The 18,154-nt window shown below is 48.0% G+C and overlaps 1 protein-coding gene across 2 annotated transcripts; it reads right to left on the bottom strand.

Annotated features, from left to right (window-relative positions):
- Positions 1-1,179: 1,179 nt before the first annotated feature.
- LOC310666367 (solute carrier family 22 member 6-A-like) lies at positions 1,180-18,154 on the bottom strand. Of its 2 annotated transcripts, XM_083417073.1 has the most exons (10): positions 17,412-18,151; positions 13,790-13,893; positions 12,513-12,667; positions 10,849-11,017; positions 9,658-9,781; positions 8,005-8,120; positions 6,263-6,477; positions 4,932-5,040; positions 3,226-3,429; positions 1,180-1,706 (listed from the first exon to the last, which is right to left on the bottom strand). In XM_083417073.1, exons 1-10 carry the CDS (start codon positions 17,826-17,828, stop codon positions 1,610-1,612), a joined length of 1,710 nt encoding a protein of 569 aa, XP_083273199.1. In that variant the 5' UTR covers positions 17,829-18,151; the 3' UTR covers positions 1,180-1,609. The 2 variants fall into 2 exon arrangements, with proteins under 2 accessions (XP_083273199.1, XP_083273200.1); XM_083417074.1 differs by lacking the exon at positions 1,180-1,706 and having other exon boundaries at positions 3,280-3,449; positions 17,412-18,154.

Below are 18,154 nucleotides of genomic sequence, written 5' to 3'. Positions count from 1 at the left end.
TGCCCAACCCCTTTTGGGTCTGGAGATATGCCCAACCCTGCCCACGGCTGGTGCCAGCTTTGAGATTAAAAAAAAGTTTTAAAGTGGCTGCCCAGTTAAACTGCATGCCCTTTTAATCTTTGAACAGGTTTCCTTTGGTTCTGCTGATTAATTGACTCAAATTTACAGCTCTGGAAATTAAGGTCTTGCCCCTACACCACAAGCTTCAACCCCTTGCCTTCCCCCTTCAACCTTGCAGGTTTGTTGAGACAGCTTAGATTTTTCTGTTCACAGACCTTGACCACCTTTGCAGGACTGCAGGTCAGCAAAGTTTGTGATGTTGTCATGACCATCACCTGTTTGACCAGCCCCTGCATGCAACAGAGCAGGTGGAAGCCCTGATCCCTCAAACTGTGCATGGAGGTGGCGTGCCTTCACAGAGAAATGACAAAAAAGGACACCAAATAACATCTCTGTTTCCCCTGGGTCACTTTTGTGAGCACCAGGCATTGGCCCCAGGTACTTGAACTCCCTGCCTTCATAGTGGGGCTAGGAACTTGCTGCTTTTTTGTTTAAAACAAAAGCCAAGAACCCATGGGCGTCTTTGAATCTACTACAAAAAAAGGCTCTGCTCATCTGTCTTGCTCAGCCATCCACAACTTGTACTATAGAGCGGTCATTCAGTACCTTGCAGAGAGTAAAGACCCAGCTAAGGTCATTGATAGCAGGGGAGATGTGCTTTCTGAGCATGCACAGAAAAACTGCATTGGTAAAAAAGAAGTACCGTATTTTTTGCTCCATAAGACTCACTTTTTCCCTCCTAAAAAGTAAGGGGAAATGTGTGTGCGTCTTATGGAGCGAGTGCAGGCTGCGCAGCTATCCCAGAAGCCGGAACAGCAAGAGGGATTGCTGCTTTCACTGCGCAGCGATCCCTCTTGCTGTTCTGGCTTCTGAGATTCAGAATATTTTTTTTCTTGTTTTCCTCCTCCAAAAACTAGGTGTGTCTTGTGGTCTGCTGCATCTTATAGAGCGAAAAATATGGTAATTTAATAAGAAAGTGCTGAAAAGGTTTTCAGCAAATCCAAGAAAACTTGTTCTAGTTTAATTTTTAAAAAATAAGATGAAAAAAGGCATGCTCTTTGTAATTTCGCAAAATATACTCGACAATGACATGAAAGCTACTCCCTGTTGTTAATTTTTTTATTTAGCTTCCCAGTTTTCAAATGACTGAATATTTTTACAGATTTTTTTCTGAGCACTTGGGGTGAAAATAAAGAAAAACAACTATTGTTGAGACGTTTCATTCCAAATCTGCTAGACAGAGCCAGAGAGGGTGATGACAGGTGGGTGTCCTGTCCCCCTAACATAAATGCTGGCTGTGCCCATGCAAGAACATCTGGAATTTTGTACCCCAAATGCCGGTTTCTGCATCGTTTTGCCGCAAGCAAAAAGGCTCAGCCTGATCTTCTGCCTGTGCCCAGAGAGAGATGTGCTGCAATTGATTTCTTTGTTTTATTTGGTCCATTCATGTCAATTTCTGACGCTCCCTCGTCCCTCCTCCCTCCCTCCAGAGGATGCTCAAGGCATGGCGATTCCCAGCAGATGGCCAGCGGCTTCCTCTGCCCCCGTCTTAGCACAGTCCAGGTTCCTGGGGCATCTCCTGGCCCACCTTCTGCAGCAAAACCTGCTCATGGTCCTTGGTAGGGAGATGTTGCTCTGGCACCTGTCTGTTGGGGGATAAAAAGGCAAGACATTGTCAGAGCATCTCAAGGGAGCTGCAGACTGCAGGGGCCATAGATTTGGACCAGGATCTCCTGCTTCTCCCCACCCCTCCCTTTCAACTCAATTTTATTTTTGTTTTACTTTGCTTACATGGCAGCTTTCCCTCTGAAAGTCAGCCTTCATTTGCATCACTCCACATAAATGAGCAAATGTGAATTTTCTGCAAAGTTGTGTCAAATGGGTCTGCAGCCAGAATCAAACAGGCCGTGTTTGCCCTTTTACATGCCGCTTCCGGGTATGTGGCGATGTGTGTTGTCATGGTCACGCATGCCTTGACCGTGCATAAATGGGGGGTTGGCTGTGTTAGTTTGCATTTCTTAGTGCAGAAAGTATTGATCTGATGCGTGGAGATCTTTCCTATTCTGATTAATACAAGAGGATTCTAGAAGCTACTAGAAGCTTCTCTGTGTGAGAGAAACAGGCAGAAGGGTCATGATTGTTTGGGTTATACCTTCTGGGAAGCTGGTTTGAACTGGTTCTCTTATGTCTTTCAATTAAGATCATGCTGACTATAAATACAGGCCAGAAGGAGCCTGGGTTTTACTTTATCTTTCTCTCTTCCTTCTGGTGTGGTGTTCTGTACATAGTATGCTTAGTGTTAAGTTTCAGTCGTGTTATAAGTTTTTGTAAGTGCTGCAACTGAGTTTCTTGTGGACAGTGCCAATCCTGAATGTACTGGATTAGTGACCATTACACTGCCTTCAGTAGCAGTAAAGCTCTGCTGGATGAAATACAATTGCCGCTGGTCTATTTTTTTGAATCTCTGCAATGTGTGAAGGTTTTCCTCCACACGTATGACAGCCTGTGCACGGCATGGTTTATTCCCTTCTGTAAGCCACTTGGGTGGCGCTGTGGGTAAAAGCCTCGGCGCCTAGGGCTTGCCGATCGAAAGGTTGGCGGTTCGAATCCCCGCGGCGGGGTGCGCTCCCGTTGTTCCCAGCGCCTGCCAACCTAGCAGTTCGAAAGCACTCCCGGGTGCAAGTAGATAAATAGGGACCGCTTACTAGCGGGAAGGTAAACGGCGTTTCCGTGTGCGGCTCTGGCTTCCCAGAGCAGCGATGTCACACTGGCCACGTGACCCGGAAGTGTCTTCGGACAGCGCTGGCCCCCGGCCTCTTTGAGTGAGATGGGCGCACAACCCTAGAGTCTGTCAAGACTGGCCCGTACGGGCAGGGGTACCTTTACCTTTACCTTAAGCCGCTTGGAGGCGTATAAAGAAATTTCTTTAACAAAATTCAAATGTATTAGGAAATGTCCACTTTGGAAGAAAGTATACATTTAGAAATGCATAAAATTTTGTGAGGAAACAGGCTCAAAAACATGCATTTATAAATACAAATTGTACTTTTCATTATTATTATTTTTAAATGGCAGAGAAATGCAAAGATGGGATGTGCTGTGGACTCATGAATGGAGACTTGCAAAAGTTTCCTGACCCCCTGGACATGCCTTTCCAGGACTCACCCACTCTCAACTTCTTCGATGGTATCTGAGAGCGGCCTGTTGCGTGTCTCTGGCAGGAAGAAAGCGGCAATCCCAGACAGAATTGGGGCTGTCCCGTATATGAGAGGTGGGAGGTATGGAAAATATTCCCCGGTCATTTTTACCATCGGCGCCACTATGCCCCCCACACGAGCCAGGGTGCTTCCTAGCCCCATCCCGGTCTGTCTGCAAGTGTAGAAAACAACCTTTAAAGGAGAAACCATAAAATGGTAAAAAACAAAAGGTTGGTTTATCTTGGTTCTTTAAACAAGTAAACAAATCAGAAAAAGGGAACCAAGATCTGAGTGTCTTTTTTGGGGGGGGGATATTTTTTGTGGGACTTGATTATTCAGAGAAGCTGCTTTGGGGACTGAGCCACAAGTTGCTTGGCACTGCTTCTTTGGGCTGGATGTCTGAACAGGCACCAATGAGCATTAAAGGCTGTAATTTAGCAGCAGAACATCTGCTTTGTATGCCAAAGGTCTCAGGTTCACTCCTTGACATCTCCAAGGAGAGTTAGGAAAGAGAGAGAGACCCCTACCTGAAACCCTAGAGCAGCTTTTCTCAACCTGTGGGTCCCCAGCATAGCTGTCAACTTTTCCCTTTTCTTGTGAGGAATCCTATTAGGAATAAGGGAATTTCTCTTTAAAAAAGGGAAAAATTAACAGCTATGATCCCCAGATGTTGTTGAACTACAACTCCCATCATCCCTAGCTAGCAAAGCCAGAGCTCAAGGGATGATGGGAGTTGAAGTCCAACAACATCTGGGGACCCACAGGTTGAGAACCGCTGCCCTAGAGAGATATTTCTGGTCAGCATAAGGTGATACTGAGCTAGCTGGACCAATAGGCAGTGGCATAGCATGGGGGGCACAGGGGCGGTTGCCCCAGGCACAAAATTGTTAGGGGTGTAAAATGTCAACACCCGGTGCTGCCTCAATACAGCTGCATGCTGCCGTAGCTGGGCTTTGTTGAAAACAGCTTCTCCATGCAAACCAGGAAGTGACATCTCCAGACAATGGAGCAACTCTTCTTTTCTTATCTTGGCAGCTATGATCTCCTGGGTGACGTGGATCGCAAGCATAGTTCGTCTGTTTCCCTCCCTTCCACCCACCCCTTCGGCGTGGCCCTGATCGCTGGCAACCCACGCTACACCACTGCCAATAAGTTGTGCCATTTTAGGGGGTGTGAAGCTTAATTTTTGCAAATTTCTTCAGTGAGGGCCTTAGAAATATGTTTTTGGGTGTGAAGAAGTCAAATCTGCTATGATTTTTGTGGTTGGACATGTAGTCCCTATGGGACTAACTCACTGTAATCCAGCTTCCTGTGCTCCTAAGTTATATGAGACAGCATTAAGTGAATGTTTGTGGTCTTTGATATCTCTGAATCTCTCTTTCTCACATGCAAATAGGCACCTTGCTCACGTGGCATCCAAGTAACAAGCATATTCTTAATGAGCTTTTGCTACTGCCCAGGCAATTATTTCTGTGACATGTTGGGAACGGCTTTGTGCTGCTATAGCAGGAGCCTGGATTCAGCACTGGTACTTGGTGAAAGCTGCATGTTTGGACGATGAAAGAGATATCATACTCTAGTGATGAGAAAACCACTGGCTCCAATTTTTCTCAAATGTTGCCATTTGTTCTGTATAATCTAAAGGGGAGGTGACAGTCCGAGGTGCAGACTTACCTGATCACGGTTGGGTAGAGCTCGCCTGTGTAGAGATAGAGGCAATTAAAGGATGAAGCCAAGCATCCTTTTCCAAGCACTGCCAAGGAGGTCCTCAAGGTGTATAGATCTTGTGTGGAAAAGAGAGTCAGGAGACACACATGGGGTCATGATGAGTTTTCCATCCCTTACACCTTGGTGGTTATTTTATTTTTCCTAGCTACCAACAAGTCCAGGGAACTGCGGGAGGATCTGCAGCTAAATCACAGAAGGCATGGTGGCTAGATAGTCACCAACAGGGGACTCTACGATGTCATAGCCTCTAAACATTTGTTGTGGGAAGGAGAACAGCAGAAAATGCAATTTATACTTCTTCCTGTCACTACACATTCTTTTTCTACTCTCAGATAATTCTATATTGGTTTGCAGCCTTAGGCTGAGATCCCGGGCTCACTTATCTGGGAATAAGTCCCATTGAATATAGTGGGAATTTTGAGTAAACATGCATAGGGCTGCGCTGTGAATTCTGCTGATTTGAAATTATTTCTGAGTTGCTGAAACTCTCTAGATTAGCACCCATTCTTTCATTGTACAGTGGTACCTCGGATTACATACGCTTCAGGTTATATACGCTTCAGGTTACACACTCCTCTAACCCAGAAATAGTGCTTCAGGTTAAGAACTTTGCTTCAGGATAAGAACAGAAATCGGGCTCTGGTGGTATGGCAGCAGCAGGAGGCCCCATTAGCTTCAGGTTAAGAACAGTTTCAGGTTAAGAACGGACCTCCGGAACGAATTAAGTACTTAACCCGAGGTACCACTGTATAGTGTGTTAGTTTTATGATGTTAGCCGCCCTGAGCCCGGCTCCGGCCAGGGTGGGCGAGGTACAAATAAAGATTCATTTACTATTTATTATTTTTCCTACCTGCAATGTGGGAAGACATTTCTTTGCTGTTCTCCAGAGAGCAATCTCCATTTTGAACTGGACTATTGACATTTTTAATATTTAAGGATTATTGCCTGCCTATTTTTTATCATGGCATCTCTTGAATCCTGGCAAGACTTCAATGTGAGTAAACCTCACATTTTAAGTATTCCAGAAAGCTCTCCCATCCAATTGTTCCCATCAAGGAAGCATCTACCAGAGTCATTCTGATGCATTAACCAACAAGCAACCCTAACATAGCAAAGCTATCCGGTGACTGTAGAAGAGAGAGGATTTACCAACTAAGTGCCATCAGCCGCCAAACCACCTCATGGGACTGATTGTCAGAGCAACGGGTGCAAGTGGTGGCTATGCACAGAGCCAAGCAGCAACGACGTTCCCCACTTCTGCCTGACATCATCTTACCTTGGGGCACAAATAAATTGGCCAGGATGGCCAAGCCAGCCAGGATGACAGAAGAGGCCTGTGTGGTTCTCCGTCCGATGTAGCTCATCCCGATGGCGGCCCCCAGCTTGGCCGGGATGTCGATGCAGCCAAATGCCACCTGGATCAGGTAGATGCTGAAGCCAAAGTTCTGGAGGTCCATGACGAGGCCGTAGTAAGCGAAACTAGTGGCAAACCTGGAAACGGGGTGTAAAAAGGAGATGGCACAGAAAGAAAGGCAAGGGATGTGCAGGTTCTGGTTGTGGTGGGTAGCAAAATCCACACATCTCTCAGCTCCAAAAGCCATTACTTCTGACACAAAGTAATGGCTTTTGGAGCTGAGAGCTGTGTGGATTTTGCTTGTTACCAATTTGACAGAATGCAACGAGATTCCAGCAGGACGTAATCTTGCGTCACTCACACTGTTGATCACTCCGTAGCCCTAAGATACAACCTGCCCTGGAAAAGATGCTACAAACACCAAATACAGTGGTACCTTGGTTGTCGAACTTAATTCGTTCCAGGAGCCCATTTGACTCCCGAAACGGTTCGAAAAACAAAGTGCGGCTTCTAATTGGCTGCAGGAGCTTCCTGCACTCAATCAGAAGCAGCGGAAGCTGCGACAGATGTTTGGCTTCTGAAAAATGTTTGCAAACCTTAACACTCACTTCTGGGTTTGCGCCGTTCAGGAGCCAAAACGTCCGAGTACCAAGGCATTTGACAACCAAGGTATGACTGTACCTTCTTTCTAAACTCTTCTTTTTTATATATGTGGCACAAATATATCATCTGATTTGGGGATAAACTTGTCTTCTAAAGGATCAAAGTGTTGGTTTAACTCTATGAGCCGTAACATTTATTCCATTTAATCTACGTAATTTTTCATAGGACTAAAGCAACTGTTCTGGAGTGGGGGCAGGGGGAGGAGGAGATCATTTGTTTTGGTTTTAGACAATGTACACTTATCTCACAGTGGATATGAAACTGGAGAGAAACTTTTGATATATAATGCAGTAGAAAAAGGGCTTGAACAAAAACACTCTGGAGGTGGGGGTGGGAAGTCAATACATGAAACAATGTAACGATTCAATTTGAAAACTTTTTTGGGGGGAAATTGGAAATTAAATAAAAAAAAATTATATCGGAAAAAGGAAACTGGAGAGAAAGTGTGTGACAGCCATAGCTTTGTAAGCAGTTAGGTTAAAAATAATGTACTACTACTATGGGGACACGGGTGGCACTGTGGGTTAAACCACAGAGCCTAGGACTTGCCGATCAGAAGGACGGCGGTTTGAATCCCCGTGATGGGGTGAGCTCCCGTTGCTCGGTCCCTGCTCCTGCCAACCTTGAAGTTCGAAAGCACATCAAAGTGCAAGTAGATAAATAGGTACTGCTCCGGCGGGAAGGTAAACAGTGTTTCTGTGTGCTGCTCTGGTTCTCCATAAGCGGCTTAGTCATGCTGGCCACATGACTCAGAAGCTGTCTGTGGACAAACGCCGGCTCCCACGGCCAGTAAAGCAAGATGAGCACCGCAACCCCAGAGTCGGTCAGGGGTCCCTTTACCTTTAAAGCATTGGAGTCCTAAAATTGAGTAATTAGGAATTCAGCCTCTTGATGATTTTAGTGTTGCATTTTGAAAAGAATCTTAAAACCAAGTTTCTAGCCCTGGTGAGAGTATTTGAATTTTAGGAGCGGAGGGATGAAAAGTAATGGTCAAAGCGTACCAGACACTGGAAATACAACAGGAGATCCGGCGCACGGTGGGTGTACGAACTAAGCTGACGGCTGTGTAGGATGATCGTGTCAGAGACAATTCTTTCTGCATGCTAGCTTTTAAGACCTACAGGAAGAAAAGGAGAACAAATGGTTGATCTTACTCGTCACTGATGCAGAATCTTTCCTGGACTGCCCCGATTTAAGGAAAGAATGAAGGCAAAGGCTGGCAGAGGCACTGGCAGCAGAGCCTAAAGGACCTCAGGAAGTCTGCCATTGGCCTTGGGTGACTGACAACCTTCACCAGTCCTATCTCTTGAGTTTCTGAGGAGTCACCAAACCTGCTTGGGATTGTCCGTGTGTCATATAGTGCAATACTCCCTAAGAAGCGGCACGTAACCGCCAAACTCTAGGAGTACAGGGAATGATTCCCGTTTGCAAAGGTGGATAATGTTGGGTTCACAGTTTTTAAAAATATGTGCACTCCAGTAACTACACATGTACTTAGCTGAAAAGGAGAGAAAGATAGAGTTTAGAACATGCCCAGAAATCCTGTGCTGGAGGCGTTTAAGTAGAATGTTGTCTATCTGTTAAGGTTGTTGCAAAGCTTCGGGTGGGGGGCGGGCAGGAATGGGTGGACCACTTTGAGCAGCGGGCCAAGCTGTGCACCCATCTGTCACCTGGCATCATATGATATCAGGTTCCCACCTTGAACTGCAAAGGAATGCTCCTTTCCTTTTTAAATTGGCACCTTTCCTCACTGAATTTAAGCTGCAGCTGCAAAAGAATGCTCCGTTGCCTATGCAGCATGCATTTGGTGCTATTTGAAACTGTTGCTTTACCTGTCCTGTGCGTGTCATCATGCAATGTCAGGTGATGGACAGGTGAGTTTGTAAGCTCAGTGGCAGATGCCCTGCATGCAAAATGTCCCAGGTTCCTTCCCTGGCATTTCCAGAAAGGACTGTGAGAAACCTCGTCTCTGAAACCCTGGAGGGAGGCTGCCAGTCAGTGTAGACAATATTGGCCTAGCTAGACCACTGAGCATTTTCTATTGTTTGTTTAATTTCTTTCTGGTTCTAACTTGCTTTTATTTGTTTTATTTCATTTTGTCAGGTCACTTTGAGACTTTATCTCTTGTATAAAGTAACCAATAGATGTGATATATAAATAATGCTGATACTAATATTGGCAATGAAGTATTTTCATACGGTGTGTCGTCCCCGTCCCCCAATATGTTAATACAGTCATACCTTGGAAGTCAAATGGAATCCGTTCCGGAAGTCCGTTCGACTTTCAAAACGTTTGGAAACCAAAGCGTGGCTTCCGATTGGCTTCCAAAAGTTCCTGCAGCCAATTGGAAGACCTGTCAGACTTTCGGCTTCCAAAAGAACATTTGAAAACCGGAACACTCACTTCTGGATTTTGATCGTTCGGGGGCTGATTTGTTCTGGAGCCAAGGTGTTTGAGATCCAAGGTACAGCTGTATTGTGTTTCTGCTAAAGGTGCCCTCCAAATTGAGTCACATTCGAATATTTCAAAATTCAAAGATTCACATTAAAAAACGACAACAAATCCAGCCAACATAACAGACACGGATTCACAGAATGTGCGCACCCCTTGCTTGTGAATTTGGTTGCATCAACAACCTCAATTCGTCTTTGTACCTCTGTGCTGAGTTTCTCTCCCTCTTCCATTTTCCTGTTGATCTGTGCTACCCTCTTAAGAACTTTCACAGCCTGTTCCAGTCGGTTCGAGAGTATTAACCACCGTGCGGATTCTGCAAACCACCTAGGCAGGGTTAAAAAAAAGTCAAATCTCAAACTGTGGGAGACACAATAGCTCAGTTGGTTAGACCATGGTCTGATAACACCAAGGTTGCAAGTTCGATCCCTGTATGGACCAGCTGCATGTTCCTGCATTACAGGGGGTTGGACTAGATGATCCTCAGGGTTCCTTCCAACTCTACAGTCCTTTGATTCTATGACAATCACAGTAGGACCAGTGCCCCGGGCAACTTCTGCTTTCTGCCTTAAGCATATCCAGCGCCGTGGTGCAAATATCTCTCTGCCCCCCCCCGTTTCCCAGAGTTGTTGACCTTTCTTAAGGGGGGGGGACTTCGGTCTGGCTCCTTTACATCGTGTGGTCCAATGCGTGCTCGGCGCTGCATGTAGGTAAGAGATACCCGGATCGCAGCCCAGATGGCCTCCCGCGCTGCCTCCCTCTAAGCTCCCGGTGCCCCTTACCTGCCCCCATCTGGGGAAGTCCGCGCAACAGGAGGGCCAGCAAGCAGGTCAGGTGGCTTGCCGGTTGTCCCATCCTCTCTTGGTGCCAGGATTGCACAGGGCGCTTCCCTGCTCTGCTCACAGACTCCCCAGGGAGGCGCGCAGGCAGTGACGAGGCCAGAGAGGGGTGGGAGAGACACGCCTGCCCTGCACCCACCCCTGATTGCACCTGCCAGGCACCTAGGCAGCCCCGGCGGGAGGGGACGCCAAGAGGCTTCCCTGAGTCGGACGCAGTGCATTTTGATGGGTAGCTGAGAGGAGAGGAGCGGGCTGTCCCAGAGCTGGGAAGGGAGCAAGCCCTGACTCTCCTTCCTGGACACTCAGCCCATGGCGCCCTCCAAAATCTGGCTCCCCGGCGCCCCGCACCACTAACATCTGTGGGCAAGACACCCCTGGGTGGGTCAGGCCTGCTTGTAGCAGGACTGCCGTGCAACTGAGCCATTTGGCCAAATGCTCGCATAGCAGCAATTCATGGCAAAAGTCACAGGAGCTGTTGGGTGAGACCCTGGCTGCTCTCTAGGGTTTAAGGGTTTAATTAAGGGTGTTTTCTGCAAAGGGATGATGTGTGCTCACCAGGAGTAGACAAAGAAGGCGAGAAAGGGCACTGAAACAGCGAACTGGAGCCAGCGCCAGTCTGGGAGGGCGTAGGCCAGTCCAGGAAGGATGATTTGCCCGGTGGTTGCAGAATATCCTACCACAGTCCCAGCAATCGTGCGCACTTTGGTGGGTACCCACTCGAGGACTAAAGGAAACACAGAGAGAGCGAAGATCAGTCAATCATTATATAGCAACAGGGGCTGCATCTACACAGCTATAAAAAAACGCTCTGCAAATGATCTGGGAAAAACGTTTTACAGCTCACAGTGTAAAAATTCATTCAGTTCTAACTTTAGCTCTACAGCGCCCTCTGGTGTCACAGTGTTACAACGCACATATATATTCCACTGGGATTCATACATCTCAGCGCTGTCTACACTGAGTGGCAGAGTCTGCCCAGGGTTTCAGACAAGGAGCCTCACCCACCTCTATCTGGAGATGCCATTAGCAAATGAACCTGGGGCCTTCTGCAGAGATGCTCTGCTACGGAGCTATGGTCCTTTTCATAAAAATAAAGTAAGATTCTAGTCTTTGTGTTTCAGGATAAAGGACTGATCGAAATAGGAAGATAGGAATCATAGAATTATATGATTATTCTTTGCAGAAGTGCATGTTTATTAAAGTAGGGGTACAGCAAGGGTTGCCAACTCTCTTCCTGCCCTCTGCTCCTCTGCTTTTAACAGTGACTGGTTCTGCAGATATTACAAGCTGAGAATGCTGCTTTTTCTTCATCCCTTAAAAAACCTTCTCTGCTCCCTTCTGCACCTTGTCAAGCTGATGTTAAGGAGCAGAAGAGCAGGCCAGGTTGTGTGTTTTTCTGGTCAGTTGGCAAATCTAGCACAGGGCAGATCAAATGAGATATTGTTTTGCATTAATTATTCCCATATGACCAAACAAGCCTGGCATTTCTCTCCCCCCACAATCCGTCTCCAATGTTTCCACATCATGTGACCCACCCACCCTTTGCGCCTCTCCTCTCTGCGTGTGATAAAGCAAATGAGAGCCAGGTATGCCAAACCAGGGGGATAAATATTTGTACAGCTCAGCAACATGCTGAGGGCAAAACACAGCTAATGGAGTCAGGAATGCAAGAAAATGCAAACACAAAAACACTCTTCCACATGCCACCATGCAAAAGCAAGCTTTCCCCTGCACCTCCCACAGCTGTTTGGCAGGCAGAAATCCAGCAGGTCTAGCTTCAGCCACTGCTCCATTTCCACACTGGAGTAAAAGCTGCACCCGTTACATAGCGACCTGTCTTGCAGGTGTTAAAAGCACCAGCCTCTAAGTCTGTGAGCGGAAATGTTTGGAATTACAGAGCAAGGGGCAGTGTGATTCAGTGGGTAGAGACAACCAATACGGGGAAGGCTCAGAATTGTGGAACCGACTTTGTTTATTGTTTAGCTACAACCCCAAGCCAGGAGCCAGGTACAAAGCAGTATCTTAGTCATGCAGAATAAAAGAACAGGGTGTTTTTTTGAATGCAGGCTAAGTTCCGAACCAAGCTTCCAAGTCGTTTTACATAAAAACCCACTCCTGGTTTTCCTCCAAGCATCCTCTTTCAGTTTCTCCGCCATCGCTGGGACTCTGAGCTAATGGTGCTCAACTGGCCTCATTGGACTGGGCCTTGCGACGCTTACCTAAGGACATGCAGTTCAGGATAATCCCAGAGTACGACATGCCGACCAGGAAGCGGAAGACGCAGTAGGCTGTGAGATTCGGGGAGAAAGCGGTGCACAGTCCCGCAACGGCCATCTGCAGGTAGGACCAGCTTAAAACTGGCTTGCGCCCAAATCTGCAACACAGGACGTTGCATGAATATATTGCCATTGCTACAGTACCAACAATCTGAATACTAACAGCAGGGCTGGTCCCAGATTCTTTTTTTTATGGGGGGGGGGAAGAGTCTAGGAAGGTGCCTCTTAAGCTGCAGGTTTCCCTGATCATAGAATCATAGAGTTGGAAGAGACCACAAGAGCCATCGAGTCCAACCCCCTGCCAAGCAGGAAACACCATCAGAGCACTCCTGACATATGGTTGTCAAGCCTCTGCTTAAAGACCTCCAAAGAAGGAGACTCCACCACACTCCTTGGCAGCAAATTCCACTGTCGAACAGCTCTTACTGTCAGGAAGTTCTTCCTAATGTTTAGGTGGAATCTTCTTTCTTGTAGTTTGGATCCATTGCTCCGTGTCCGCTTCTCTGGAGCAGCAGAAAACAACCTTTCTCCCTCCTCTATGTGACATCCTTTTATATATTTGAACATGGATATCATATCACCCCTTAACCTCCTCTTCTCCAGGCTAAACATGCCCAGCTCCCTTAACCGTTCCTCATAAGGCATCATTTCCAGGCCTTTGACCATTTTGGTTGCCCTCCTCTGGACACGTTCCAGTTTGTCAGTGTCCTTCTTGAACTGTGGTGCCCAGAACTGGACACAGTACTCCAGGTGAGGTCTGACCAGAGCAGAATACAGTGGCACTATTACTTCCCTTGATCTAGATGCTATACTCCTATTGATGCAGCCCAGAATTGCATTGGCTTTTTTAGCTGCCGCGTCACACTGTTGGCTCATGTCAAGTTTGTGGTCAACCAATACTCCTAGATCCTAGCAACTGATTTGGGAAACGGCCTGTTTGCGGTCATACTACCCTGAACACACCCGATCTTGTCTGATCTCGGAAGCTAAGCAGGGTCGGGCCTGGTTAGTACTTGGATGGGAAACGGCCTGCCAGTTTGATTTCCCACAATGCCCCTTTGCGGGAATAGTGCTGCTGAGGCCAGTGTTGCGTCAAGCCTAATTGAGACAGCAGTTCACGTCTTCATCTGTTCCCCCACCCTCCACCTGAGTTGTTTCACCCACCAGGCCTGAGTTTCTCCACCCCTGAGCTGATATATTGAACAACCACAGATACCCACCTGTCAGCTAAGCTCCCAAACACCAGAGCGCCCACCAGAACTCCCCCCATGTAAATGGACTGTGCCATCTGTCTCCGGGTCCGCAGGTTACACACCAAATCCCACTGCATGGATAGAATGGAAGAGGGTTAAAATGCAGGCAAAGCAACCCTTTCGCACAAGAAGAGGAATCACAATCCACTTGTGTCAGTCGGTTAAATGCTGTAGGTATAACATCCCACCACTAGGGGGAGGTGTGGTTTAGTGTGTCGCCCCCTAGAGGAGAACTGGGTGGTGGGAGGTCTAAAGCAGGTCTGGGGAATCTGATGCCATCTCTGATATTGTTGGACTCCCAACTCCCATCAGCCCCAGCCAGCATGGTCAGTGGTCATGGTCAGTGGGAACTGTAGTCCAACAATACCCAGAGGGCCTGACAAGCTTCCCACACCTGATCTAAGCTACTACACGACTTTTAGAAGACATCTGAAGGCAGCCCTGTATCCGGAGGTTTATGTGTTGGAAGCCGCCCAGAGTGTGGAGGCATGCCTCAGCACACACCCTGCTGCCCATCTGGATGCGGTCTGTGTGAGCACAAAAGAATGTGATGTGAATATTGTCAAATGGAGAGGTAGCAGTGACAGTGCCAATCATCTGGGGGGGGGGCAGGTGGGGCTGATGCTGAGGCCCCCCTCCCAGCAGCTGGTCAGACCTCATAGTGCTGAGATTCTGTTTGAAAGGAGAGAGCCTCACACAGAGTTGTGTGCTTGCAGGATTCTGCTGTACAGTGGTACCTCGGGTTAAGAACTTAATTCGTTCTGGAGGTCCGTTCTTAACCTGAAACTGTTCTTAACCTGAAGCACCACTTTAGCTAATGGGGCCTCCTACTGCTGCTGCGTCCGCCGGAGCACAGTTTCTGTTCTCATCCTGAAGCAAAGTTCTTAACCTGAGGTACTATTTCTGGGTTAGCGGAGTCTGTAACCTGAAGCTTATGTAACCTGAAGCGTATGTAACTCGAGGTACCACTGTAGTTGATGATCTCTGGGTCTGCAGCAGGGGGTGCCAACTTGGCACTTGTGGGCACTATAGCACATCTGAGGTCTTCTCTCTGGAGAAGCCCCCACCCCGTCTCTGCGGTGATGAGGTGGTGAGGACCACTGTCCATTTCTCTGTCAAAAAGCACAGAGAGCTAAAGGAGGAAGTTGAAAGAGTGACGCTCTTTCTCACTTCCGCTTTCAGCTCTATGTGTTTTTCAAAGCTCTGGTCAATTCTGCTGGATGGGACTTTTGCCCTGATCCTTTGGAAAAGCAAAGTAGGCAGGTGCTGATTTGGTGGAGTGGTGGGGAAGCAGTGATGAGAGCAACCGATGCCTGTGGCACTTGCTCAAAAATCCAAATGTGCCCAAAGACCTAAAAAGGTTGTCAACCTCTGACCTCCCATGCTTCCCCCTCCTCAGTGGAATTTTCTGCATGCTGTTACCTGATATCACACCCCCTTCCTCTTGCTTGTTGAATTAAGATGTGAGAAAAATGGTGAACTGAAACACAGGGTTGCTGCTGCTTTAGTACATTTTACCTTTTTGCCACGTTAACCTTTTTTATATATATAAAAAGAATTGCTACATGAAAAACAGGCAGATGGCATGCACAGAAAACATCAGTGTGTGTCAAATCAGTTGAAACATTAACCTTCCTATGCTGTGGCAGTCCATGTGGCTGTTCCCGGCAGCATGTAAGCGAGTGTCCTGCTGAAAGAGAGCAGTAATATACATCTGGCCTAGTAACCTACTTCCAACGCTGGACAGCCAAAGTGCCTATGGAAAGTCCACAAGCCAAACATGCAAGCAATAGCCCTCTTCCGCTGTTATTCCCTGACCTCTAGTGATCTGAGGTAGACTGCTACTGACTGTGGCAGTTTCACTTTGCTCTTGTAGTTAGCAACTGATGGTAGCAGGATTTCAGTAGCCAAGCAAAATAAGATATAAAGCATGATGGTGATTGTATTTGCTACCTATACTGAATACGCCCCTCCCCCCTTTAAAAGCAGCCTAGCCCCCAGCCCTCCAATCTTAAGTACAGTTCTCCGTATTTCCATGCCAGGTTGCAATTTTTTAAAAATAGTCCTCCTGAATATTTATCAGCAATTTGGTGCGAATTTCTCCCAATATTATTGATTCACATATACAAATCTTTCTGTGAAATTTTGCCTAGTATACACTTTTTTGCAAAACAATGTTCCCTAAGATAGCACATTTTTACATGCAATCTTCACATGTATGTATAATTTTATATGCAACTTACTCCAGTATATATGTATTTGTGTGGAGGTTGTATGTCTGGAGAATTTCACTGTAAAATTCAGAGACGCGCGCAGTTCAAAGGATGGTGGCTGTGATTCAGTTTGCACGTTGCTCTGGGACGTGGAAAGTTGGCAGGCTCAATTATAAATACGAACAGAATCGGCTTTCTCCCCCGTGCCTTCACTGGGGTCCCTGAGCCTGTGAGGGCCAGCTGCTCCTCCAAGCCTTGCCACGCCCTGTCTGCTTGGGCCCAGGCTGATGAGGAACAGGCTTGCAGCCTTGAACCAGGCAAGAGAGAAGAGAGGTCTGTTCTGAGGTTTGGCACACTCCCCAAAAAGGCCACTAGCCACTTTCAGCGCCCAAATTTTCCTTGCCAGCACAATGTCCTAGCCCAGGGGTCTGCAACCTTTAAGACAAAAAGAGCCACTTGGACCCATTTCCGAAGGGAAAAAAAACCTGGGAGCCGCAAAACAATTGCGACATTTAAAACAAATATGTCTCCGGAGCCGCGATCTGACAGCGGGCGGGAAGGTGACGTCGGGACGGTGCATGACTAACACACACACCGCCCCCATGCGACGTCACAGCCAGTATAGCGCCCGCCACAGTGGGGAGTTTCGGGGCGCACAATGCACCTCCTCCCCTTGCTAGTATCCGCCCCGGAGCCGCGGCAAAGGTGTAAAAGAGCCACATGCGGCTCCGGAGCCGCGGGTTGCAGACCCCTGGGCTAGGACATGGGTATGCAAACTAAGGCCCAGGGGCCAGATCCGGCCCATTCACCTTCTAAATCTGGCCCGCGGACGGTCTAGGAATCAACATGTTTTTACATTAGTAGAATGTGCCCTTTTATTTAAAATGCATCTCTGGGTTATTTTTGGGGCATAGGAATTCATTCATCCCCCCTTTTTTTCTTTTCAAAATATAGTCAGCCCTCCACAAGGTCTGAGGGACAGTGGACCGGCCCCCTGCTGAAAAAGTTTGCTGACCCCTGGGCTAGGAGATAGTTAAATTCTCCCTGCCACGGATCCTGATAATTAGCAGCTAGTTCTAGCGGGAGAAAAGACCTGCCCATTCAATGCAAAGACACATTCAACGCCATGTCCGCCTTGGCCCTCGGATGTCTCCAATTAGCAGAGACTGAGCTGGGGGGGGGGGCTGTGGCCCTCAGGACTACAATCCCCACCAGTCCCAAACACCATGGGGCTGCAGGAAGATGTGGTGCAAGTCATTTATTAAATGCTTGCCTTGAAAAGCTATCCCCTATGAAACATCACTGCACGTGGAACCCATGTGGAATGCCGTGGCAGCCTGACCCCCCCCCCCGACCTGCCGCCCAGGCCCTCTCACCTCCATGATGATAGTGTTGACAAAAACGCTGTTGTCATAGATCCACCCATCGTAGCACGGCTCCGTGTCCACCTGTGTCACATTGCGGCTGTCATCGGCGCTGGAATTGAGGAGGTGCCAGCGGGGTGTAACAAACCGGCGACACTTCTCTGGCTTCCCGGCCACGTCTTTGGGGATGTAGATCCACAGGAGGTCCTCCTCCACTCCTGGCTTTTGAGTAGTTCTGTTTGCATGGCCAGGGTTGGTGGCGTTGCCGGTCAGCCGGATCCGGCAGTGGTGGTCCGGGATGGCGGCGGAGAAGTTCTGCAGCAGGTTGTGGCTGGCGACCAACAAGACAGGAGTGACCAGCAAGGCCACCTGCAAGACCTGGAAGCGGCCCATGCCCCCAATCTTCTCAAGTAGGTCGGCAAACGCCATGGTGGAAGAAGGAGGAACGATTGGAGGGGGACGACTGAGTGGCTGGGCTCAGGAGCGATCTTTTGTGGCCGGGATCTCCGGAACGCATGCCAGCCCCAGGCAAACCCTTCCCACCCTCGCTGGAAGAAGTTTCCTCTCGCTAATTCAGGGTCAGGATCTTTCTCAAGGCAAAGCTGTGACGGCCCCCATCTTGGCCGCAGCTGAAAACATCGCAGGCCGGCCTGGCGGGGGAAATAAAAAACACATTTTCAGCAACCTGTTTTGTGAACTCAAGTCATCCCTGCAAGACTGTTCCTCGCACAGGCTGTAAACTGCATGGGGTGTTT

Source organism: Podarcis tiliguerta, assembly GCF_965153285.1.
Source record: "Podarcis tiliguerta genome assembly, chromosome: 16".
Taxonomy (NCBI): Eukaryota; Metazoa; Chordata; class Lepidosauria; order Squamata; family Lacertidae; genus Podarcis; species Podarcis tiliguerta.
The sequence above is the reverse complement of the archived record's forward strand: the minus strand, read 5'-3'. Positions and strand labels throughout refer to the sequence as shown.

What these genes read in the sequence shown, in the direction of transcription:
- LOC310666367 (XM_083417073.1), bottom strand. Translation starts at nt 17,828, where the DNA reads ATGGCGTTTGCCGACCTACTTGAGAAGATTGGGGGCATGGGCCGCTTC. An exon ending in GCCTTCTTTGTCTACTCCTG is followed by an intron (nt 9,782 to 10,848) that starts GTGAGCACACAT and finishes AACCCTGCCTAG; the next exon opens with GTGGTTTGCAGAATCCGCAC. An exon ending in CAATTTATTTGTGCCCCAAG is followed by an intron (nt 5,041 to 6,262) that starts GTAAGATGATGT and finishes TTTCCACACAAG; the next exon opens with ATCTATACACCTTGAGGACC.